This window comes from Gekko japonicus, unplaced genomic scaffold (genome assembly GCF_001447785.1).
Source record: "Gekko japonicus isolate JY-2015 unplaced genomic scaffold, Gekko_japonicus_V1.1 scaffold21, whole genome shotgun sequence".
Classification (NCBI taxonomy): domain Eukaryota; kingdom Metazoa; phylum Chordata; class Lepidosauria; order Squamata; family Gekkonidae; genus Gekko; species Gekko japonicus.
In genome coordinates, this window is record NW_015173122.1 from 2803072 (window position 1) to 2829493 (window position 26422).

General features: G+C 51.5%; 1 protein-coding gene across 1 annotated transcript in view; it reads right to left on the reverse strand.

Annotated features, from left to right (window-relative positions):
• MYO18A (myosin XVIIIA) overlaps positions 1-26422 on the reverse strand; it is a 182496-nt gene that overhangs the window by 53671 nt on the left and 102403 nt on the right. Inside the window, exons 18-26 of the mRNA XM_015421898.1 lie at positions 25484-25593; positions 25215-25280; positions 21346-21474; positions 17613-17756; positions 16780-16869; positions 15193-15312; positions 13744-13855; positions 10016-10143; positions 7573-7727 (exon numbers count right to left, since the gene is read on the reverse strand). Coding sequence (XP_015277384.1) covers positions 7573-7727; positions 10016-10143; positions 13744-13855; positions 15193-15312; positions 16780-16869; positions 17613-17756; positions 21346-21474; positions 25215-25280; positions 25484-25593 — 1054 coding nt within the window. The remainder of the gene's footprint in view (positions 1-7572; positions 7728-10015; positions 10144-13743; positions 13856-15192; positions 15313-16779; positions 16870-17612; positions 17757-21345; positions 21475-25214; positions 25281-25483; positions 25594-26422) is intronic.

A 26422-nucleotide genomic window follows, 5' to 3' on the forward strand; every position in this document is an offset into this window, starting at 1 on the left:
AGGTGCCACTGGACTGTTTTGGATTGCTAGCTATTGGGGGAGGGGGGAACGTGCAGATCTGCCCTCACAGAGGAGGGAGAGCTTGTACCTGAAGGCGGGCTGGGGGGGGGGGCTCTGCAACTTACCTGGCTGCTTCTTGTTCCTCGTGGCCCGACTGAGGGCTGCTGGGAGCAGGGGGCGGGACTTGTTGCATGTGCCCGCCCCCTGGGCTCCTTACTGCCAGAGCTCCACTCCTGTGCGCTCCCGCAGGAAATGACCCCTGACAGTGCTAAGACCACGGCCATACAGCCCGGAAAATCTACAACAGCTAATGAACTCCAGCCGTGAAAGCCTTCGACAACATACCACGGAGTCCGTCAGCAGCTACATGCAGCCAAATTCAGGCTCTACATACAGAAGCAGTTTACTACAATTCCTGGGGGATAGTGGAAGGAGGCTGAGCTTGCTGTGGGGAGACCAGGGTTCGAATTCCTGGTCAGCCATGAAGCTCACTAGGTGAGTCCTCTCCAGTAACTTTCTAATCCACCTTGCAGGATGGTGAGGATCAAATGGGATAAGCACCAAGAGGCTCGGGCCTTTCAGTGGCTGGACAGGACACGAAAGCTCAGGCGTTGACCAGAACCCGGGCCTTCGCCATTGTGATTCCAGCTCTGCGGAAGGGGCTCCCTGAAGAGATGAAAGGGGGGGGGCTCCTTGGTGATCTTCAGCAGCTCTGCTTGTCTGCCAGGGGGTGTGGATGGCAGGCATCTTAGAAGAAGCAGGAGCAGCAGCAGAAGAACCAGAAGCAGAATAAGCAGGAGGAGGAGGAGATTGGATTTATACCCCGCCCTTCACTACCCGAAGGAGTCTCAGAGTGGATGACAAACTCCTTTCCCTTCCTCTCCCCACAACAGACACCCTGTGAGGTAGGTGGGGCTGAGAGATCCCTCTCTCGATAACTGCCCTTGAGAGAACAGCTCTGAAAGAACTTATGATTGACCCAAAGTCACACCAGCAGCTGCGTGTGGAGGAGTGGGGAATCAAACCTGGTTCTCCCAGATTAGAGTCTGCGCTCCTAACCCCTACACCAAACTGGCTCTCTTAAGGGGGAGAGGAAGGCAGAGTTTTGTGGTTTGTTATTTTATGGGTTTTTTACGGTTTTACCTGGGATGTTTTAAACTATTATTGTGAGCCGCCTTGAGCCACGAGGACGGGCAAGGCATAAATGCTGTAACGAATTAATAAAAAAATAAATTCCACCAACAGATGCCAGGACAGACCAGAAGGGAAGGGCTGTTGCTTCATGTCCTGCTATCAGGGGTTCCAAAAGTTGGCCGTGGCTGGAGACTCCAGCTGCCTGGTTTGCTCCTGTAGGGCTTTTCTCCTATCAGTACATGGACCAGCATGAAATTATTTGAACTCTGATGGGTATCTGGCAATTAGGTTTCCCTTGCTCGAAAGCCAGTCAAATCCAACTCCCTAGAACGGTGCTCATCTCCGTTTCCAAGCTGAAGAGCCAGCACTGTCCAAAGATGTTTCTGAGGTCATGCGGCCAGAATGACTAAACGCCAAGGCGCATAGAATTAGGGGAGTTTAAAAATGCACACAAGCCCCATCGTTACGGCTGTCTGGCCACGGCCGAGGGGTCCTGATTGGTAACCTTAAGAACCTCTGTAAGGAGGGCAGAGACCACGCACACATCTGCACAAACGCACACCAAGCCACGCCCGAGCCTCTATGCGTGCTACGGTCTCCATCAATGTTCCTTCTAAGCTGAGTTAGTGTGAGCTAGCTCACAGTTTTTTAGCCTCCAGCTCACACATTTTTGTCTCCGCTCAGGAAGGACGGCTCCAGAGCAAACTAATTCATGCCGTAGCCAAATCACCTGCTCACAACTTTAATGCCAGGAGCTCACAAAGTAGAATTTCTGCTCACAAGACCCCACAGCTTAAAGGGAGCATTGGTCTCCATCCCGGCTTGGTGTCCCTCCGCCACTTTATTTAGTGACCCGTGTTAAACGTCCAGTCAACTAATCCCCGTTCTTCTTGGCACAGAGTAATAAATAGCGGCATTAACGTGGGCTCTGCTCTCCGGAAATTGAAATTAATTAGGTTGATTCTCTCCCTCGCTGGGTCTTTCTGCTCCCCCCCCCTTCCCCGCTCGTGTGATCATTACCATAATGAGATGAAAGCGTCCTCTCTGCTGCTTAATAACATTTTTTAAAAAGCGAGGAGAGTCTCATAATGGAGGAGGAGACGGTGAGCTGAGCAAAGGCTGGGGGAGGCGGCGGGCACAGCCTGGGGCCAGATTCCCTGCTAACGGCCCTCCGGACAATTTCTGAGTCCCTTAATTGCTCGTCATTAAGACGGTATTACCTGGACTTGGTCTGCTGCTCGGCTTTGGATGCCAAGCCCTCCCCCCCCTCCCCCAAGCTGAGTAGGCAACGGAGACGCGGGAGGATGAAGGGAGGCAGAAAGCGGGCAACGGGGCCTGGGATGTGCCCCTTTCCGGCACGGACCGGGCAGTCCTGGCACTGCGGAAAGGAATTCCTCCAGAACATTTGTTGCTGTGGAATCCTGGAAGAGACCGCCGAGTGGGTTGCGGAGCTTAAACGGTGCCCTGGTAGAGAATGGAATGAGGGTGTTTTTTTATGTATGACGGGAAACAGCATCCTGGCTCAGTGCAGAGAGTGCTGGGATTGGATGCGGTTCACATGCTCCTCTGCTGCCAAGAGGCGGGCTGGAGCACAGCGCATCCCTGCGTCGCAGCCCGAGTCCACTTCGCAGTGCTGGCGTGCGGATAAAGACAGGCCCTGCTGCCAGTCTGGCCCTATGGAGGCAGGGGAGGAAAGGATTAGACAAAAGCGACTCTCGCCAACTGACGGGTCTTGGGTAGAAGCCAAGAGAACTAGGGGTGTTGCCCACCGGGGTCCAATGTCAAAGCACAGCCTAGCAAAGTCAGGGCACCTGAGCAAGTGTGGCAGAGACATTCCAGGGGCATTTTCTGCCTTGGGGGTGGGGTGGGGGCGTTTGCATTAATATGTTGATATGTTCTGTGTTGTGCTGTGGTGGCTCAAGTGGTTAAGACGCTGAACTGCAGACCAGAAGGTGGGTAGTTCAGCAGTTCGAAACCCAAGTGCCGCATGATGGAGTGAGCTCCCGTCTCTGGCCCCAGCTCCTGCCAAACTAGCAGTTCGAAAGCAAGACATTGCAAGTAGATAAATAGGTACTGCTTTGTTGGGACGGTAACAATGTTCTGTGCGCCTCGGCATCTAGTCATGCTGGCCACATGACCATGGAAAGGTCTTTGGACAGCGCTGGCTCTTCGGCTTGGAAACGGAGACGAGCACCGCAACCCTAGAGTTGGATTCGACTGGCTTTCGAGCAAGGGAAACCTTTACCTTTACCTAATGCACACCTACGTCCGTAAGCTGCTTTGAAGTCCTGCCAGATGGGGATGGGGGACTGGAGGGGGCAGCAGGCTAAAAATCTCCCAATAAAATCTGGTATAAGAAAAAGGCCCAGACCTGGATGGCGTAGGCGAGCCCAATCTCATCCAATCTGGGAAGCTAAGCAGGGTCAGCCTGGGTTAGTACTTGGATGGGAGACCACTGAGGGAGTCCAGAATTGCTAAGCAGCCGCAGGCGATGGCAAACTCGCTCTGAATGTCTCTTGCTTTGAAAACCCTACAGGGTCGCTACAGGTCAGCTAGGCCTTGACAGCACTTTCCACCATCAGTAGGGCCACGCCCTGACCTGGATGGCCCAGGCTAGCCCGATCTTGTCAGATCTGGACAGCTAAGCAGGGTCGGCCCCGGTTAGCACTTGGATGGGAGACCGCCAGGGAAATCCAGTGTTGCTACGCAGAAGCAGGCCATGGCAAACCACCTCTGGACCTCTCTAGCCTTGAAAACCCTACAGGATCGCCACAAGTCAGTTGTGAGTGTGACCCAAGGGCCCTTTCCACCACCACCATCACCACCACCACTGGAAAGAGAGAACATGCTCGTTCGGTAGGAGCAGGATGGAGTGGGGTGTTTCCTAAGAACCTAAGAACACAAAGAGAAGCCAATGCTGGATCAGGCCAACGGCCCATCCAGTCCAACACTCTGTATCACATCGTGGCCAGAAATACCAGGTGCCATCAGGAGGTCCACCAGTGGGGCCAGGACATTAGAAGCCCTCCCACTGTTGACCCCCCCCAAGCACCAAGATGACAGAGCATCACTTGCCCCAGAGCCCCTAGCTATGTTGTTGTTGTTCAGTCGCACAGTCGAGTCCGACTCTTCGCGACCCCATGGACAATCTCCCGCCAGGCTCTCCTGTCTTCCGCCGTCCTCCGAAGTTGGCTCAATTTCATGTTCGTTGCATCGCTGACACTGTCTAACCATCTCATCCTTTGCCGTCCCCGTCTTCTTTGACCTTCAATCTTTCCCAGCATCAGGGTCTTTTCCAGTGAGTGCTCCCTTCTCATTTGGTGGCCAAAGTATTTGAGCTTCAGTTTCATTATCTGGCCTTCCAGGGAACAGTCAGGGTTGATTTCTTTGAGGATTGACTGATTTGTTCTTCTTGCAGTCCAAGGGACTCTCAAGAGTCTCCTCCAGCACCATAGTTCAAAAGAATCTATTCTTCGGCGCTCGGCCTTCCTTATAGTCCAACTCTCACAGCCATACATGACTACTGGGAATACCATTGCTTTGACCATGCGGACTTTTGTTGGCAGGGTGATGTCTCTACTTTTTATCATGCTGTTTAGGTTCGCCATCGCTTTCCTCCCAAGGAGCAGGCGTCTTTTAATTTCATGGCTGCAGTCACAGTCTGCGGTGATCTGGGATCCCAGGAACGTGAAGTCTGTCACTACTTCCACGACTTCCCCTTCTATTTGCCAAGGAGTGATGGGGCCGGATGCCATGATCTTAGTTTTTTTGATGTTGAGCTTCAAGCCCACTTTTGCGCTCTCCTCTTTTACTCTGAGCAAGAGGCTCTTTAGATCCTTTTCACTTTCAGCCATTAGAGTGGTATCATCTGCATATCTGAGGTTGTTGATCTTTTCCCCAGCAATCTTAATTCCCGCTTGTGATTCATCCAGGCCAGCATTTCGCATGATGTACTCTGCATATATATTAAATAAGCAAGGCGACAATATACATCCTTGTCGTACTCCTTTTCCTATGCTGAACCAATCAGTTGTTCCATATCCGGTTCTAACTGTCGCTTCTTGGCCCTTATACAGGTTTCTCAAGAGACATGTGAGGTGGTCTGGTACTCCCATCTCTTTAAGGACCTGCCATAGTTTGTTGTGATCCACACAGTCAAAAGCTTTAGCATAGTCAATGAAGCAGAAGTAGATATTTTTCTGGTACTCTCTTGCTTTCTCCATAATCCAGCGAATGTTGGCAATTTGATCTCTAGTTCCTCTACCTCTTCGAAACCCAGCTTGTACTTCTGGTAGTTCTCTATCCACGTACTGTTGAAGCCTAGCTTGTAGGATCTTGAGCATGACCTTGCTAGCGTGTGATATGAGTGCAATTGTGCGATAGTTTGAACATTCCTTGGCATTGCCCTTCTTTGGGATTGGAATGTATACTGACCTTTTCCAATCCTGTGGCCACTGTTGCGTTTTCCAAATTTGCTGGCAAATGGAGTGCAGCACTTTAACAGCATCATCTTCTAAGACTTTGAATAGCTCAGCTGGAATACCATCACCTCCACTAGCTTTGTTGTTAGCAATGCTTTCTAAGGCCCATTTAACTTCACATTCCAGGATGTCTGGCTCGAGGTCAGTGATTATACCGTCGTGGTTGTCAAGGACATCGAGGTCTTTCTTGTATAGTTCTTCTGTGTATTCTTGCCATCTTTTCCTAATCTCTTCTGCTTCTGTTAGGTCCCTACCGTTTTTGTCCTTTATCATGGCCAGCTTTGCATGGAACGCTCCCTTGATTTCTCCAACTTTCTTGAAGAGATCTCTAGTCCTTCCCATTCTATTGTTTTCTTCTATTACTTTGCACTGTTCATTCAGGAAGGCCTCCTTATCTCTCCTTGCTGTTCTCTGGAAATCTGCGTTCAGTTGGGTAAATCTTTCCTTTTCGCCTTTGCCTTTCGCTTTCCTTCTTTCCTCTGCTATTTGTAAAGCCTCATCAGAAAGCCACTTTGCTTTCTTACATTTCTTTTTCTTTGGGATGGTGGTGATTGCTGCCTCCTGTACGATGTCACGAACCTCTGTCCATAGTTCTTCAGGCACTCTATCTATCAAATCCAGACCCTTGAATCTATTCTTCACCTCTACTGTATATTCATCAGGGATGCGATCTAGGTCAAACCTGAATGGCCTCGTGGTTTTCCCAATTTTCTTCAGTTTAAGTCTGAATTTTGCAATGAGTAGCTCATGATCTGAACCACAGTCAGCTCCAGGTCTTGTTTTTACTGACTGGATAGAGCTTCTCCATCTTTGACTGCAAATTATATAGTCAATCTGATTTCGGTGTTGCCCATCTGGTGATGTCCATGTGTAGAGTCGCCTCTTAGGTTGTTGGAAAAGGGTGTTCGCTATGACCAGTGTGTTCTCTTGACAAAACTCTGTTAACCTTTGCCCTGCTTCATTTTGCTTTCCAAGGCCAAACTTGTCTGTTATTCCAGTTACCTTTTGACTTCCTACTTTAGCATTCCAGTCCCCTATGATGATGAGGACATCATTTTTTGGTGTTAGTTCTAGGAGGTGTTGTAGGTCTTCATAGAACCGGTCCACTTCAGCCTCTTCTGCATCAGTGGTTGGGGCATAGACTTGGATTACTGTGATGTTGAATGGTTTGCCTTGGAATCGGACAGAAATCATTCTGTCATTTTTGAGATTGTATCCCAGTACTGCCTTTTGCACTCTCTTGTTGACTATAAAGGCCACACCATTTTTTCTACGAGATTCCTGGCCACAGTAGTAGATATAATGGTCTTCTGAGTTAAATTCGCCCATTCCTGTCCACTTTAGTTCACTGATTCCTAGGATATCGATGTTCAGTCTTGCCATCTCATTTTTGACCACGTCAAGCTTACCTTGATTCATAGATCTTACATTCCAGGTTCCTATGTGGTATTGTTCTTTGCAGCATTGGACTAAAACCCCTAGCTATACCTTGTGGCTAATAGCCACTGATGGACCTCTGCTCCATATGCCTATCTAATTCCCTCTTGAAGCTGTCCATGCTTGTAGCTGCCGCCACCTCCTGTGGCAGTGAATGCCATGTGTAAATCACTCTTTGGGTGAAGAAGGACTTGCTTTTATCTGTTCTAACCCGACTCCTGCATTTCTCTCTGCTACAACCCAGTGGGGAAGGACAGGGGAACTGGCCCAGTGTGACGCCTGTGATGTTCTTTTCTCGCATGCATCGGAAACCAGACCACTGGGTCCAGCACTGCTATCTCTGCCAAGCCACCGCTCGTTGGCACCTCAGCCCCGCTACAGCCTGGGTTTTAAAAACTGATGGCTGAGCCCCGATTTCCTGGGATCCAGCGAGGAGCAGCGGACCTCACAAGAACCCTCGCAGGGAGGGGGGTGTAGCTGGTCCCGGGGGAACCCGGCCCCCTCCCCTCCCCCCGTGCACCTGCGCTGCTTCTTCTCCAGCTCGTGATTCCGGCCCTGCTGGCCTTCCAGGTGCAGCTTGGTGTCCTGCAGCTCTGCTGTCAGGCGCTGGCACTTCTTCTTCAGGGTCTGCAGGGCGCGCTGGCTCTCCTCGCTGTCGGCCTGCAGGTCGGTCAGCTGCAGAGAGGAGGAGGAGGAGAAGAAAGTGGGATTTATACTCCGCCCTTCACCACCCGAAGGAGTCTCAGAGCGGCTGACAGTCTCCTTTCCCTTCCCCTCCCCACAACAGACACCCTGGGAGCAGTGTTCCCTCTAAGCTGAGTCAGTGTGAGCTAGCTCACAATTTTTTAACCTCTGGCTCACACCTTTTTGTCTTAGCTCAGGAAGGACGGCTCCTGAGCAAACTAATTTATGCAGCAGCTAAATCGCTCACTCACAACTTTAATGCCAGTGGCTCACAAAGTAGGATTTTTGTTCACAAGACCTCGCAGCTTAGAGGGAACATTGCCTGGGAGGTAGGTGGGGCTGAGAGAGCTCTTTCGAGAACTGCTCCTGAGAGAACAGCTCCGACAGAACTATGGCTTGCCCGAGGTCATCCAGAAGCTGCACGAGGAGGAGCGGGGAATCAAACCCAGTTCTCCCAGATTAGAGTCCACACTCCTAACCACTACACCAAGCTGGTTCTCAAACTGGGAGGGAGGGAGGGGATTGTGGGACCACAGAGTTGGGAGAAGGAAGCACAGCTGGACCGTCCGCCAAAGCTCAACCAGCTCCCCTGCCCTCCACCCCACCCCTCTCCTGTAGAGACGAATGCATGCCACAGATGGTTGGCACAGCAAGGCAAGGCCCCCAACTATCAGCTTGGGTCCTTCCTTCCCCAACATGGGGCCCCGCGCGCCAAGTCTCATTCTTCTATCCAGACACCAAGTGCTGGGCTTTAATGTGTTTTGATGGCTGGTGTTTTAATGCTGTGGTTTTTAATGGGAAGCCTCCTCGAGCGGAACTCTGAAGACGTGGCACAGAAATGATCTAAATAAATAAATACGTAAGGCATGGGTGCAAGGAGGATCAGGATTTCACAGAAGCGCCCTGACCCGGATAGCCCAGGCCAGCCTGATCTCGTCAGCTCTCGGAAGCTAAGCAGGGCTGACCCTGGCAAGTACTTGGATGGGAGACCTCCAGAGAATACCAGGGCCGGGAGGCCAGAGGCAGGCTATCAAGCCACTTCTCTGAATGTCCTTCATGCCCCAGTAGGAGTCGCCAGAGGTCGCCGTGACTTCCAGGCACGGGCACACATGCATGCACACACAGAGAGAAATGCAAAAATACCAAAAAAGAAAAAGAAAAAAGGATTGCACCAAAGTGGCATGTTGGCTATACTGTGCCAGCAACCCACGCAAAATGATGGCAAACGCAGCCAATAAGCCGATAAAAAAGAAAAAACTGAAATAGGTTTCTTGTATGTGTGAGGGTGCGTTCAGACGGCGTGCTGAGAGTGTTTTGAACTGGTCTGGTTCTGACGCGATTATTTTTACTCTGGACAATCGTGATCACACAGGAGCGTGTGTCGGGATTTTTTGTTTTTGTTTCTGTTTGCGCATGCGCATAACTGTTCATCCATGGAATTGAAAAACTTTATCCTTGCGCATGTGCAGAACCACTAGGGCAAATCACGGATTTCGCTTGACAGTTCCACAGAGCACCGTGATTTCACCGCTTTGACAGACGACTTCCCTTTAAATTTTTCACCCGAAACTGGCCTCTTTGGGATCCCGAACTCAAAACTAGCCACTGTTTAAATGTTGGTTTTAAAAATGCGGGAGTGGAGTTCCGCTTATGCACATACCGCCGACGCACAAAAAAAAAAGGTGTCCGAAAAGCGGAAGCCTTGGGCTTCCGAGCGGGGAAGGGGTTTAAATCATCGGAAGTGGCTTGACACTGGAGGAGCAATCACATGGGGAAACTACGGCTATAAACGGGAGAGCTGAGAAAACATCACTTTGGGACCTGGTAACAAAATACTCCGGGTTAAAGGGGTTTTGAGCCGGAAACCCACAGCTGGGGACAGGAAGCAGATGTTGACTGTGTAATCGTGCATATAAAATCCGTTGCTGAACTGTCACGCCACCAGATCAAACGGCGCGTCTGAACACACCCTGAGTGTGAGCGTGTGTGACAAACAGGAGCTTTACAGGCAACCAAAAAACGCCCCCACACACCCTATCCATGTTTGGTCAGGATGAGACCAGGGCCTGCAATTCCAAACAGATGTTCTGCTTCAAGGAACGGGCGCTGGTCTGGGGCGGCCTGCCGAGAAGAGGGGCATGCTGGGATGCTGAGAGGCCCAGCAGGAGACGCTTTGGAGTGGCCACGGCACCACCCGGCAAGCGGCGACTGGCTGCCCGCTGCTCCAGGGTGGGAATGCCCACATGGGTGGGCAAGAGAGAAGACGGACGGACACTCACCCGTCTCTCCAGCTGCCGCTTGCTCTGCTGCTCCACCTCCAGCTTGTCCTCCAGCTCCTGCTGCAAGCGCTTTTTGGTAAAATCGATTTCCCGCATGGCGCGTTCGTACTTCAGGCGCCACTCGCCACCTGTGGGGGGGGGAGAAGAGAGACGGGGGGGGTGGTAGCAGACAGCCTGTGCCACTGAGAACGATCCCAGGGAGAGCTAACCTTTGCTCTGAGCCAAAGGCCGTGCAACTGGGGCAGGGGCTTCACCTAGACCAGTGATGGTGAACCTTTTAGAGACCGAGTGCCCAAACTGCGACCCAAAACCCACTTATTGATCGCAAAGTGCCAACACGGCAATTTAACCTGAATACTGAGGTTTTCGTTTAGAAAAAAAAAACAACTCATACATTAACATAAGATGACCCAAACAAAGTAAGGAAAGCAATCCCAAATGCTTCTATTTACTTAAAATTATTTGGCAGAGAATTCCACGCTTTAATGACGGTCTGGGCCTGGCTGGAGCAATGGCACGCGTGCCCAATGAGAGGGCTCTGAGTGCCGCTTCTGGCACGCGTGCCATAGGTTCGCCACCACTGACCTAGACGCAAAGAGCCAAGCTTGTCTCTGGAAGCCACGAGGCCCAGAGACTCGACTGCCTTTGGAGAAGGGGGAGCCGAAATAACCCTAAGAGCAGCTGCAGCAGACCAAGAGGGTGGCCCTGGCTGAACTCCGACTTGGCACAAACCATGTGGGCAGTGCCAGGGCTGAGAAGGGCGGCAACTGGCAGCATTCTTGGGTCCTTTGAAGCATCCGGCGTGCTCTCTTCTTATGAAGGCTGCCTGTTCCGATGCAAAGGTCCTCGGCTGGCCCTCGTGAGAAAGGAACCTCCATCTCTCCTTGGGCTTTCTCTTTCCTCATGCTGAATGTCCCTGCTTCATTTCGACTGCCTTTTCGCATCACTTGCGTTAAAAATGGTGCCGGAGGAACACCAGAGACGTACGGCCGGCGGCAGTGGAAATAAGGCAGGCCAAACACAGACGACACGGGACATCAAGCCGAAATGGAAACGTCCCTCTCGGCTCGTTCCCATCGGACGACGGGCTCCCACCCGCCCCTCCCAACTTGTCCCACAGCCAGTTCGGCCCTCTGCCTCTTCTTCCTCTGCAAAATTGCCTGAGGGCTGCCCCCCGTGAGGGTTTGAAACGCATGCTGCTATGGCGGCGGCCACTGCAAACTGTGTGAGAGCAGGTGGGAACGGCATATGCACGCCCTGCCCTGCCCCTTTACCTCCACAGCATCTGCACATAAGGCACATGTGCGATGGAGCCAGCTGAGCCGTATAGTTCACCTGAGACAAATCTTGACGGAGCTAAATGTCAAGCTTATCATTACCATTTTGGAGGCATGGCTTCACTTGGTTCCCTCCCCCCCTCCCTGTACTGGCTGTGGGCGGGGGGTCCGTGAGGATGCTTCACCCACAGCTCCTCCTTTTGAGCCACATCAAAGGAATTTTTCCTGTGATCCAGCTCAAAAGGGGAAAGTTCTGCAATGAGCATGACATTGGTTGGAAGCGCTCATTAAGTCCAGAGGCTTCCTGCTTCCCACGTGGAGAAAAATCCCCATGTGGAAGCAGCGGCGAAGTTAGTTAACTGGAATCTAATGCAGAACAAAGTTGGAGTCCAGTGGCACCTTTAAGACCAACAACTTTAATTCTGGTGTAAGCTTTCATGGGCATTCTTCAGATCTAACGTGTCAGTGAACATTTCATTCATGATCAACGTAACACTGCCTGCACTACCACAAAAGCACAATTCACAGATCTTTGGTGGGAAATATGGGCTTTGAAACACACACCAGGAGCTTTTTGGCTACCTAAGAGACTTGGGTTCCTTGGAGCCCTGACCCGGATGTCGCAGGCTAGCCTGATCTCGTCAGATCTCAGAAGCTAAGCCGGGTCGGCCCTGGTTAGTCCTTGGATGGGAGACCACTAAGGAAGTCCAGGCTTGCTACACGGAGGCAGGCAACAGACAAACCACCTCTGTTCATCTCTTGCCTTGAAAACACTACGGGGTCGCTATACGTTGGCTGAGACTTGATGGCACTTTCTACCACCAAGGAACTCGGCTAGTGCGTGGTCCAGCCACTGAGCTGTGGTCTCTCTTGGCCAAAATATACGCCAGTTTCACACCACAAAAACTGGAAGAAAAGGGGGGGGGAACTCAACCCAAGATAACACTGCGAACCAGAAGGGTTAAGCTGACCATGTAAATTATAAAACTACAAAATTTATTAGGGTGTACACATATTAAAATATATTCAGGTAAAAAAATTTTTTTTTAAGTATCAGACTAATAAAAGCATATCAAATATTAATACACATGAAGGGTCAACACTTTCCAACTGAAGACCAAACGCGTTTCGGCCTCACAGTGCCTTCCTCAGTGGTCACTATTACAACATAGTATAGACACACATTCAAACATATGTATACAAGATCTTTAGTATACTCAAGGCTATTTTTGGGCAGGAACGCACAGGAACAGAGTTCCGGCAGGCTCCTGAGTTGGCCACGCCCAGCAGGAACACATTAGCATAATAGGCCACACCCAACAGCAGAAACTCATTAGGATTGGCTACATTAGGGGTGTGTGGCCTAACATGCAAAGAAGTTCCTGCTACAAAAAAAGCCCTGGGTTTTGACAACAAACAAGGTAAACAGAATAAGAAGCAAAAGGTGGGTGTGGCTGGATGAGCACACTTCTGGTAACACAGGAGTGTGGCCTCATATGCTAATGACCTGTGCTGTCAGGGGTGTGGCCTAATATGCTAATGAGTTTCTGCTGTTGGGTGTGGCCAATTATACTAATGAGTTCCTGTTGGGCTTTTCTACAAAAAAAGCCCTGAGTACACTTATATAAAGACCAGAAGTTGTATCCTTATATGTTTGTAATTGTGTTACTGGTATTAATGATGGTCCATAGGTATAACCATATCCACTCCAATTATTCTGGTAAATGAGATTTCATAAGTCTGAATGTGTGTCACTCCATCAAGGTAGGGATTCTAATAAATTTTGTACTTTTATAATTTACATGGTCAGCTTAACCCTTCTGGTTCACGCCACGGAAACCCAAACTCTGCAGTCCAATATTAAGGCACAAGTTAGCTTCTGTATCCATACAATCCATTTTGCTGCCCCAATTCCAGGATTCCTGGGTTAGGGTTCGTTTGTTTTTAAATCAAGAAGGCAGGGAGAAAAAAGGCTAAGGAAATGGGGCAGCTGGGGCAGGCCGGCCGGCCAGGGGAAAGCAAACGTTGGCAGCACAATGTCAAACTTCAGGTGAGCTGTGATGCATCCTAACCGGAATATCACCTGGCTCCTTTCAGACCCATATAACTGTGGAGGGGGGGGGTGGAAGGGGAACACGTCCATCAGCTGTTTTTGACACAGAGGAGACATTCTGACCTTCACACAGGAAATTTTCTCCTCTGCATCCCAGGAGTTTTGCATTTGCAATGGAGAAATTTCCTGGGTGGGTGGGTGGGGGATCAGAATGTTGCCCCTTTTCTCGTCCTGCTCTGGCGGGCTTCAGAACCCCACAACGTCTCCACTTTTCTCTCAGTAGAGAAGCGGTGTCCTGACCTTCTCCAGAGGGAGAGATTTTGGGTGTTGGAGCAGGCCTCTTAATGGTCACAGGTTGGGCACCCCCAAGTCTGGAGGCTTGCAGGAAAGAGACTCACTGGAGTCGTCGTCGTCCATTTCTCCGTTGAGCTCCGCTGCGCGGATGAGACGGGCCTCCATCACTTCCATCTCCATGGAGTCCATCTGCTTCTTGAGGGCGTCATACTTGGCCTGAAGGGAGACACGCGCCACTTCAACACACGGAAGAAGACCTGGCAGTTGCCTTCCCCCCCCCACACACACACACACACCGCACAGCCCAAGAGGGTGGTCCCGGCAGAACTTCTACTTGGCACAAGCAACGTGGGCAGAACCAAAAAAAGGGTTGCAAACAGCAGCATTCTTGGCTCCTTAGAAACTCCCTGTGTGTTTTCTAGTGCTGGAGAGGCTGCAATAAGGAGAAGCATGCATTTCTTGGTGGCAAAAGAAGCCAACTGACAAGTCTGTTTCTAAAAGCGAACACCTACTGGATTCTGCAACCTAAATATTTGCAAAATGTTGGCAAGGAGTGTTGGGAGGTCAACTGGCGCTGCAGTTTTCCTTGTAAACCCAACCGATTGGGGCTCAGTCACCGATGCATGGGGAAGCCCAGGGCTACGACACAGGGACCAAAGGGTGCCATGAGAATTGTGGGGACAGGCTGGCACCGAGGGCATTTGAAGAGGAGAAGAAGAGATTGGATTTATACCCCGCCCTTCACTTGGAGCCTCAGAGCGACTTACAATCTCCTTCCCTTCCTCTCCCCACAACAGACACCCTGTGAGGTGTTTGGGGCTGAGAGAGCTCTGAGAGAACTGCTCTTGAGAGAACAGCTCTGAGAGAACTGTGACTGGCCCAAGGTCACACCAGTGGGGAATCAAACCCGGTTCTCCAGACTAGAGTCCTGCCGCTCTTTTTTTTTTTTGCTTTTGCTTTTGATATATTTATTTTTATTATCAAAAACATAGCAGGCAGAAAACGCTACATTACACAAAACATGAGCATATATACTAATTTGAACAATAAACAATTTACCAAAGATGTTACATATTAATTATATTTGGTATTTCCTCTTGTTGAGATAAATGATCTAAAATAGGGAACCATACAGGTACAAAATCAGACTTGGAAGAAGGAGTATATGTGTTATTAATATTATCCGTTATTTTTGCCATTGTATACATATTCCATAATTTGGAACACCAGTTTTGTCTATTTGGGCCAATGTTATCTTTCCATTTTGCTGCAACTGGATTTTTGGCTGCTGCAAGTAAAATAGCCACTGTTTTACTAATACTATTCTGACCAACTTCCATCATCCAATGGTTTAAAAGAATATGATCTGTTGTAAATTGGAATACAACACCTGTAATTGACCAAATCTGTGTTATGACACCCTTCCAAAAGGATTCTAAGATTGGAGTCCTGCCGCTCTTTACCACTACATCAAACAACACCAAGTTTGCTCAGAGCTCTCCTCTGTACTCCCAGCCTGAGACATCCCCACTTGCGGCCTCCGCCCCGCTCACCTGCAGCTCCTTCATATCCTTCTCTGCTCGCAGCCGCTCCGCTGTCTCAGCATCCAGGAGCTGGGAGGCGGATTCTCCCGTGTTTCTCTCGTCAGTCAGCTCCGAGTTCAGCTCTGTGATCTAGGAGGTGGTAAACCGGAGGGTGAGGCAGGAAAGGGACACGGTTTCCATTCTGTAGAATGGTGGGACCCTTCAAGAGACAGAGGATGTGGCCCCAAGCCTTTGACTGCTGGGAAGGGTTCTGAGGCAGCAGGGACGCAGCCTGCCCGAAACCAACACAGAACAGATCCCTGGACAGCTAGTCCCTCAGCTTCTGACTATCTCTCCTTACACATCTTTCTGCTCTGATGCTCTGGATACGCTCACACCCTCACCTCTTTGCCTCATTACCTCATTATAAGATGATGCATGGGGCAGAGCAGGTAGAGAAAGAGGTACTTTTCTCCCTTTCTCACAATACAAGGACTCGTGGGCACTCAACGAAATTGCTGAGCGGTCGGGTTAGAACGGATAAAAGGAAGTCCTTCTTCACCCAAGGAGTAATTAACACGTGCAAATCACTGCCACAGGAGGGGGCGGCGGCTACAAGCATGGACGGCTTCAAGAGGGAATTGGATAAGCATATGGAGCAGAAGTCCATCGGTGGCTATTAGCCACAAGGTATAGATGGGAACTCTCAGTTTGGGGCAAGGGATGCTCTGTATTCTTGGTGCTTGGGGGGGGGGGTCAACAATGGGAGGGCTCCATATGCTATGAGCTATGAGCTATGAGTCCATCAGTGGCTCTGAGCCACAAGGTATAGATAGGGACTCTCGGTCTGGGGCAAAGTGATGCACTGTGTTCTTGGTGCTTGGGGTGGGGGCAACAGTGGGAGGGCTTCTAGTGTCCCGACCCCACTGCTGGACCTCCTGATGGCACCTGGTATTTTTGGCCACTGTGTGACACAGAGTGTTGGACTGGATGGGCCATTGGCCTGATCCAACTTTGGCTTCTCTTACGTTCTTATGTTCTCTTATGTTCTTACCCTCAAACACAAAAGGAGCTTTGACTCTCTAAGAGCTTATAACTTGAAAATCACGTTGGTCTCTAAGGTTCTACTGGACTCGAATCTTGCTCCACCCCCACCCCCCCGATCAGTTTTGGCTGGACTGTGTCCCCTTCTGTCAAACTCTCCGTAAAGTTTCACCCTAGCTGCTGCCCCTCCGTTGTCACCCGCCCACTCTGGTCCCATCGCCTTTAATAATCTGATAGTCTTGAACCTGTTTGCTACCAGGATTAACACTGCCAGTCTAAGCCAGGCCCGTAGCTACAGTGGGGCATCTCGGGGCCAGCCCCCCCCCCCCGACATGTTGGCAAGGCCCCCTGACTTCCCATCCAGCCCAGGGCGTCACGGTCTTCTCCCCTGGGTTAATCTGATTAGCCAGTGCCCCCTAAGCAATTTAAATGCTCCCTGGCTTAAAAAATCCTGGCTAAGGTCTCTAGAAGCCAGGAGTTGTCGCATTGCGCTGAAGGCCCGTGCAGCTCCCAGAACACTCCCGGAAGCAACAAGTGATCCCATGAGAGCATTGGGGGACTCCAGGACCACACCTTGCTCTCCAGGCGGTCACCGGTCAGCCGCAGTTCGTTGCGCTCCTTCTCCACTTTCTCCAGCCGGCTTTTCAGCTGCTGAATCTCCTCCTGTTGAGGACAAAGGACGAGGGTCAGGCGGCCGGAAAGAAATGAGGGGCTTCATGCTGCTCTGCCTCAGGACCGGGAACTGAAACAGGAGCTACACCCGGCCCTTCTTGGATAAGCCTGGGATTTAAGGAGAAGGCTCTCCACTCATCTACGAGACAGAGTGGGGCTCTTAGCTGCCGCAGACTTGGAAAACATAACTGCACTTACCTGTAACTGTTGTGCATTGAGTGCTCTTCTGTGCAGGCACATATGGGAACTGCGCATGCGCAGTTCCCAAGTGTGCCTGCACAGAAGACACAGTGATAAACAACAGTTACATCAAAATTGGGATTCGGCCTCCCCAGAAAACCTGCTAACTGCCATTTTAACTCGATGCTTTCCGATAACGGCACCTGATATACGGCTTGCTCTCCGACAAGATCATGGTAGGCAAGGGGGCCCTGCTGAAGCATCTCTAGAGACGGCACAGCAGGCTGAGTGCGCCCAGCGGGGCTTCCTGCATTGATTATGAGAACACTTTTGCAGGTGCTACGAGCGCAGTTCTGCTGCTGAAACCAAGCAGGTCTGGCTCGGCAAGCTGCACAAGAACATGGCAAGCCCCGGCCGAGCCACATAGACAAGGGTGGGCCATACAGGCCAAGGATCCAGGCAGGAAGGTTCAGGCAGTCCCCCCCCCGCCTTGAAGCCCACAATACTCAGGAGAAGCAGCTCCCCTCCCCCTTCCGCCCAGGGCTCCTACGCACATCTTTGCCCCGGATCTGGTCCTCGGTGAGCTGAACTTCAATGAGGGGCCGGACAGTCGTGAAGAGCTTCCACCAAGGCCAGTCTTTCACCCCTTTGTTCTTCTTGATATTCTTCTGAACGCAGCGGATCGCCAGGTCCTGGATCTGGATTGGAGAGGCAAGAAGGGGGTGGGGGGGACACAGAGCACCCAGTCAACAGAACTGGTAGACCCCCCCTGATGGGACCTGCATTTTGGCCACAGAGCGTTGGACTGGATGGGCCACTGGCCTGATCCAACATGGCTTCTCTTTATGTTCTTATCAACCTTCCTGGCTGCTCAAAAAAGGATCCGTCAAAGTCGAACTCTCCTTTTTAGGTTTTGCAGCCTCACAAGGGGCTATTTTCCCACTTCTGCTATTGCAGTTTACAGGGCTCAGGCAGAGCAGTGGGAAAACCTGCATGCGCTGTGTGTGTGTGTTTTTGTGTGTGAATGCAGTCCACTTGTTCTTTATCACCCTGTCACATTCCTTCCAACTTTTACTGCTTGCAGATAGCCTTCTCCCTAATCCAGCTGTAAAGCCTAGTCTTGCCAAAAACCACAGGGCCCACTTGGAAGTCTGCGCTCAATAATAAACAGAGCAGGCCATGCCCACGACTGCCCTGCTGCACAGAGCCCTCCCCCCCAAGCCCTAAAGCAGTGGGAAAGAGCTGCAACTGTGAAGCGTCCTGTACTGACACTTGGGATCCACGCCTCTCAGCAAACCCGATCCTAAAGGGAATACCCCAGCGGGGTTTGCAAGATGGTGGTGGTGGGCACTGTTCCCTCTAAGCTGAGTGAGTGTGAGCTAGCTCACAGTTTTTTAGCCTCCGGCTCACACATTTTTGCCTGAGATCAGGAAGGAGGGCTCCAGAGCAAACTGGCTTACGCAGTAGCCAAATCGCTCACTCACAACCAATGTTCCCTCTAAGCTGTGGAGTCCTGTGAGCAAAAATTCTACCTTGTGAGCTACTGGCATTAAAGTTGTGAGCAGGTGATTTGGCTACCGCATCAGTTAGTTTGCTCTGGAGCCATCCTCCCTGAGCTAAGACAAAAATGTGTGAGCTGGAGGCTAAGAAACTGTGAGCTAGCTCACACTAACTCAGCTTAGAGGGAACACTGCTCACAACTTTAATGCCAGTTGCTCAGAAAGAAGAATTTTTTCCTCACAAAACTCCACAGCTTAGAGGGAGCATTTGGGGGGGGGGAGAAAATTCAAAACATCCAAATGTTGTCCTGATCCATGTACGTGTTAAGGGTGCTTCCACCCCAAGGTGGCAAACGTTGCTTCCGCCCAGTGATGAGTCTCCTCGAAGCCCCCTGACTGCTGCAAAGGCAGAGGTGTTACTGGAGACAATGGAGTGTCCATACAAGAGTTTCCTCCACACTCTCCTTCCCTCTGCCCCTGCCACCACCATCCCCCCAACCCCATGCCACCAGAGGGATTTTTAACAGTCTGTGCAACTGCTGGCCAGCTACAAAGCTGGAGCATCATAATGATGTATTGCTGCCATCGACTCATTCCTCTGAATCCTCAGCTCCTGTTAAAAAAAGGAAGTCTCTTTCGTTGCAGCTGTGCGATGAAAAGGGCTAATTTTATTTAAGTAAAAGCTGGGGATTTAGAGGAACTAATAGACTGTGGCAATAGATTGCTATGATGTTGTTGCCCTGTTCTTGTTGTTCTTTCGCACGGTCGAGTCCGACTGTTTGTGACCCCATGGACCAGATCCCGCCAGGCCCTCCTGTCTTCCGCCGTCCTCTGAAGTTGGCTCAACTTCATGTTCGTTGCATCTATGACACTGTCTGACCATCTCATCCTTTGCCGTCCCCGTCTTCTTTGACCTTCAATCTTTCCCAGCATCAGGGTCTTCTCCAGTGAGTGCTCCTCATTGGGTGGCCAAAGTTTTTGAGCTTCAGTTTCATTATCTAGCCTTCCAGGGAACAGTCAGGGTTTATTTCTTTTAGGATTGACTGATTTGATCTTCTTGCAGTCCAAGGGACTCTCAAGAGTCCTCTCCAGCACCATAGTTCAAAAGAATCTATTCTTCGGTGCTTGGCCTTCCTTATAGTCCAACTCAATAAGGGGGAAATGCTCCAAAGAAGCACACTGGTGGCGTGGGGGAGAAGGAATGGCAGCTGCCAGGGAAGAGGCAGGGAAACGGAGCCCCTGTGAGGAAGACCTTCAGAAACGCACCCCTTCCTACCCGCGTGGCACCAGAGGAACTCTGACTGTCATCGTTCCGAGAACACGGTATCAAGTCAGGCTTGGGGAAGATCTCAGCAAAGCAGGGGAAAATTCGGAAAGTGGACAATTCGGGGATGATGTCATGCGGACTGCCCAAAGAAACCCTTTCCAGTTTGGATGCCAAATGGGAGCCAAAGATCCAGGCTGAAGCTGCCGAAGATGGTGGGGAGCAGTGTTCCCCCTAAGCTGAGTCAGTGTGAGCTAGCTCACAGTGTTTTAGCCTCCGGCTCATGTGTTTCTGTCTCAGCTCAGGAAGGAGGGCGCCAGAGCAAACTGACTGATGCAGTAGCCAAATCGCTCGCTCGCAACTTTAATGCCAGGAGCTCACAAAGAAGAGTTTTTGCTCACAAGACTCCGCAGCTGAGAGGGAGCATTGGTGGGGAGGCACCTCTGCCTGGCTCCCCACAGAGAGGCTAGAGCAGGGGATGGAACCTGCATTTCTCCAGGCACTACCCCCCTGAGCCGGCCATGGCTGGGAGAGCGGGGTCTAAATGCAAGCAATAAATAAATAAATAAATAAATAAATAAATAAAAATATCTCACCCTGGGAGGACAAGCGCTTCCCCCCACACACACCCAGGGGAAAGGCCTCCCGTCACATCTGTATCATGACATAAGCGTGCCCAGGACTGTACAGAGGCAATATATCAAAGCAAACCCACTCTGAAAGAAGCTTGCTTCCAAGAAGAAGAGTGGAAGGGCTACACAGAGGGGCCCAAAAGAGTCCCGCTGAAGACTCTGCCAAGGGGGGGGAGAAGGAGAGCTGGGAGGGGTGGTGGTGGAAGGTGGTGCTGGGAGGTCGGCAAGCAGAAAGAGGCCGAACAACCGCAAAGGAGAGCCCAGTGCTTCAAACCACCCCGACCCCCAAAGCACCCCCCCCGATAAAGACGTTACTAGAAAGCTGTGTCTTCCCCCCCCCCGCCACACAGTTGCACGAGAGAAGAAGCTGACGTGCTGCTTCAGAGCCCTGCAGAACAGACAGACCTCCCCGTAGAAACATAACTCCACAGTATCCTTGCCCAACGGTGCTTCTTCAAGGGAGGGGGGAATGGGAGAGACCCTTGCTCTAGCCCTCTGCCCTTGCCTTATGCGGGGACGAGAAGGGTGCGCACAAAAACACAAACACAGAGAGAGAGAGAGAGAGAGAGAGAGAGAGAGAGAGAGAGAGAGAAAGAGAGAGAGAGAGAGAGAGAGAGAGAGAGAGAAAGCTTTCCTACCTCTGGGAAGACTGGCGAGCCTCCTCCTCCCCAGGCTCAGGAAGTCCCAGTCGCGCTCCCGGGGGAGGCAGGGAGCGCTTGCCTGGGACTGTGCCTGGCGCGTGGGAGGCAGAGCTGCCCATGTTTGGCTAAGTTGGGGAGTCGGCGGCACGGTATGTAAACGCAAGAGGGGACTGGGGAAGGCTGAGCGCGCGCACGTGTGTGTGTGTGCCTGGCTTTCCCACTGACTTCGCAGGAGGCCTCCGTGAGCCTACCTTCCTCTTCTTGAACTGCTGACGAGCCAGGAAGCCCCGGCAGGCGGCCTGGAAAAGCGTGATGTTTCTGCTCATCTGTTTGTCACGCTGCTCCTCCAACTTGGCCAGCGTTCCTGCCCGGAAAAAGACCTGGGGGGGGGGGGGGGAGGGAGGGGGGGAAGGGCAAGAAAAGAGGAGCGGGTCAATTCCCAGTTCCAGGGCAGGCACAGCCTGAAGCAGGCCGACAGGCGGGCAGGTATGAAAGGGTGCTGACGCGACCGCCAGGAAATCTTCACACACACCCCTCCAGTGTGTACCACGAGGAGGGTCAAGTAGCTGTCCGTCACCCAATCTAGGGAGGGGGAGATCCTGGAAACCCCCAGGCCCAGCGAAGCCTCGGCAGAATCAGTGTCTCCTCCTCCTAGGAAACGCAAACGCACCCAAGTCAGGAACCGGGCTCTCTTCCAGCACGAAAGAGAATCACTGTACTGAGACAGATGCTTTGGGAGCAAGCCCATCGTGCCCTTTGAGAGAGTTGGCTGCTGCGACCAGGTAGGCGAAAGGACCTTGTGGCAGGAGACGTGGCAAGGCACGTTGGCCCTGGTTAGCCGTGGGATGGGAGACCGCCAAGGAAGCCCAGGGCTGCAACGCAGAGGCAGGCAACGGCAAACCACCTCTGGATGTCTCTTGCCTTGGAAACCACACAGGGTCATCACAAGTCAGCTGTGGCTTGACGGCACTTCCCACCCACCCCCCATTTATCTTAAATGCTGTTTAATGCTAAAATGTTTCATGTTCACCACCATGGGGGGACCCCATTTTGGTGGAAAGGAGGTGTGAAGATGTTTTCAATGAATGAAATGTGGCCTTTCCTGGTGGCCTCACATTGCCACCACCCCACACTCCCCTCAAGGACAACGGAGGCAAGAGGTGGGGAAGGATACAGTCCACAGTAAACAATGGCCAAAAAACCAGCAAATAACAACTGTGTACTGCACAAACCCGCACCAAAGTTAACAAAAAGAGACTTCAACACAAAGGTAATTCAACCTTTGGAGGCATGCTTGGTCCAACTTACATAATAGCAACCTTGGTAGGTGCTTTCTAAAGCTTAGGAGACCTGGCCCATATAGAAACTGAATAAAGTTTGCCTGTTAAGAAATTGCAATGAGACTTCCTGTTGTGGCTTTTTGTTCCTGAGGAAGGACCAGAAGTCCGAAACACTGAACAATACCTAGGAAAAGTGTTGATATCTATTCCAGACTTCATTGTTTCCCTTTGAGAAATTTCTATTCTGGACTTTGTTCTTTCCCTTTGGGATATTGTGGACTTTTGTATTTTCCTATGATGGATTACATGTATTGAATTACCTTTGTGTTGAAGTCTCTTTTTGTTAACTTTGGTGCGGGTTTGTGCAGTACACAGTTGTTATTTGCTGGGTTTTTTGGCCAAGAGGTGGGGAAGGGCAGGCCCCCATGAACCCTTGCAGGTAGCACAGACAAGTGGGGTCCCGCGGATCCGGGCCCAGAACCAACCCCGGGGTCTGCTCAGCCGTGAGTCTGCCAGCCCCCAGTAATCCCTTGGGGACTCTGACGGCTTCGGTTGCAAGGAACGGTAAGGACTGAGCAATGTGAACCCCAGTGGCTGTCCCGCAATCGCTCTCTTCCAAGCTTCCCTGTGGGCCAGGGTACCCATTTCACACCGATGTTCTACAAAGGACTGGAGCAGGAGGAAGTGTGCACGGTTCAGCCGGGCCTCTCCTCTCTTCGCTTTGAATTTGCGGGTTTCTGGGATATGCAAAATCGTTCTGACAGGCCTCTCGTGCGCCCTCCTGCCTGCCTGAGCCAGGCTGTCCCTGCATATTAGCTGCTGGCGACGTGGCTCTGGTGGAGACAGACAACGTTGGGGAGGAGCTCCCTGCTGCCCCAGAACAGCCGAGCAGCAGCATGCTGCCACCGCAGTTGTTTTTTAAATGTTCACACCCGGCCTTGTCTACACAATACCTCCAAAGTGGCTCGCAAAAAGTCAATTAAGACAACAAACCACTAAAACTATCTAGCGGCAGATAAAAGAATCAAACGCAGACTCGGCTAGATGAAGTGCACAGCAGGCGAAAAGGAAAACTGTTCCAGAGCAGCCCTAATGGCAGCAGAATCCTCTACCGGGGAATTAGAAAAACACCCCTCCAGTAGGCCACGAGAGCCATTTAAAAAAGGGTTTGGGGCAATTCTGCTGAGCACCGAAAGGTTTGCCAATCTGGCACCAGACAAGCCTCTGTGTGGAGGGACTTCCAGGGAGGCACCACCGGAAAGGCCCCGCTGGTGGGTGTTCATCCATCCAACCTAATGCGGGCCGCACTTGGGGCAGAAACTTGAGAAAAGACCTTCCCACGTGCTATTAAAGAGCTGTGTGCGCGCCTGTGCACACCAGTCAAGCCATAGCTGACTGACGGTGACCCCGTAGAGCTTTCAAGGCAGGAGGCATTCAGAGGCGTTTTACCATTGCCTGCCCCTGCCTCACACCCCTGGTACTCCTTGGAGGTCTCCCATCCAAGTACCAACCATCCCTGTTTAGCTTCCGAGATCTGACGAGATCAGGCTAGTCTGGCCTATCCAGGTCAGAGTTAGAGAGTCCCAAACAAGGCTCCCCAAGCCCTTTCCCGTGCACCCCCAATGCTGCCTTATTTATTTATTTAAATTTATAACCCGCCCTCCCCACGAACGGACTCAGGGCGGCGTACAGATGGGGACAATGCCCAATACATAAAACATTAAAACTGCATTTTAAAAACATTCAGTACAACATAAGTGCTCTCCACAACAACTAACAAGGGAACAGATGACGTCATCAGGATGGTATCCTTAGTGGCCACAGCTCCACACAGTACCACCATTTTCGCGCTCACGGTGAGTTGGTAATAAAGGGCTAGGGCAGATAGTAATAGTCGTAGACAGATGGTAACAGTCGCGGCGGCTCCTACTCAAACGCCTGGCGGAAGAGCTCCGTCTTGCAGGCCCTGCGGAACTGTGCAAGGTCCCGCGGGGCCCGGATCTCCTCTGGGAGCTCATTCCACCAGGTAGGAGCCGCCACCGAAAAAACCCTAGCCCTAGTCGCCACTAGTCTGGCCTTCACACCAGAACCAGCACCGAGAGGCTGATGCCTTCCTGGAGCCAGGCCTAAAGCCTGCGGGATGTGGTTTTGACCGTGGAAGGTCTCTAGCCCACATGGTTTAAAAAAACCCTGCAAAAGTTTCTAGCCCACATGGATGCAAAAGTACACTTTGAAGCACAGGGGGCGATGTCTGCCGAGACTCAAGACGGGCAGAAGCTGCCAAGGAAGATTCCCAGTCGTCAGGTCATCAGCCTGCCACAGAGCCCCTCCCCACTCCCCAGGACTGAGGAAAGCAGCGTAAAGTAACCAGAGCACAGGGAAGAATCATGCACCTTTGCATGGTGCACAGAGGCTTCAGCATTCAGTTCTGGCTGTCGAAGAATTTTGATTTTTTTTAAAAAACACCCCACATGGAAGGTGCGAGTGGGATGCCAGGCAATTCAGTGTTCCCTCTAAGCTGAGTTAGTGTGAGCTAACACGTTTTTGTCTTCGCTCAGGAAGGAAGGCTCCAAAGAAAACTGATTGATGCAGCGGCCAAGTCGCTCGCTCACAACTTTAATGCCAGGAGCTCACAAAGTAGAATTTCTGCTCACAAGACTCCACAGCTTAGAGGGAGCATGGCTAGGCATCCAATCCCCAGACGCTTCCGCCCCAAATCTGAGCTCTCCCTTCCCTTCTCTTCCTCTGCCTGGACAGAACGCGGCCTCCACCGTGCAGGGGCCTGGCGATACCTCTGCAGGGAAGGACAGCTCCGTCCCCAAGACACCGGCTGCTCTTACCCGGCTCAAGCCCATGTGGAAGCTGCTCTTCTCCTGTTCCAGCGATTCCAAGAGCTCCTCCACTGCCTTGGAGGAGAACAGAAAGCATCAATGGCTGCCTGACAACCACATCACCAGACAGCATGCTCGGCCACCTCCCGTGTTGCTCCCTCCGTGACGGAAACCAAAGAATCCCACCACCACCGCCGCCACCACGCAGGCCCTCTTGGAGGCTTAGCCCCAGAAGGCCCAGTTGCTATTTCTCAGTCTAGCCCCCCCCACCAAAGTACCCGCTTCTCATCCATGACAATGTAATTGCGCCCATGTTTCTTCGTCAGGTGGGGGGCCAGGACATCGAAGCGCCGTCGGAACTCTGCAAAGACCATGTGATCAGGGTAACCTGCGGAGTCATACGGAGAAAGGGGTTGTTAAAATAATCCGACCGGGACAAGGAGGCTCAGCAGGGACGTTGCTCCCAAAGCGATCCTGCAGCAGGAGGAGTCTCTGTTCTCTGGCCAAAGCCCAGCCTTTTGCGCCTTCCTTGGAGCCCTCCGGAAAAGGGCCAGCGAGCAAGGCAGGCCTTGGCCCAAAATATCAAATCCCAAAAGAGCACAGCTTCTGCCCGATGGCTGGACCCTGGGCTCTAAGAGGCCAGGGGCAACACAGTGAACCAAGTCTGCAAGTTTCCGGGTATCACAGTGACACAGAGGCCGTGCATACCCATTAAATTTCTGTATTAAGCCTAGAAGATGATTGGGGGGGGGGGAGACATGATCTTTATTTATGTTATTTATAGTCCTGCCTTTATTACAGGGACTCAAAGCGGATTACGGAGTAAGACAATACTATCAACAAAACGGGACATTCAATAAACAGGATTAGGCCTACAGAAGTCTGGAACCACCAGAAATATAAAAGACAGACCTGAAGCAAAGCACGCGTATTCACATGACACATTACAGAGTGGAACGATTACACAGTAGGATCCTTCTTGCAGTACGTTGTACCCAGTAGCACATACCCACGGTCCCTTATATACGACAATCCTTTATCATTTACCCAAGTAACTTTGCCGACTACCTGTGCAGAAAAGCCCTCTTGGATAATTCAAGTTTTGCACTGTTTGCGGAAAGCCAGGGGAGAGGGAGGAGTTGATCATGATAGGAGGAAAGAGGGGGAGGTGGGTGGGAAGAGGGGGAGGTGGGGGGGAAGGCCACTGTTGCTACAGC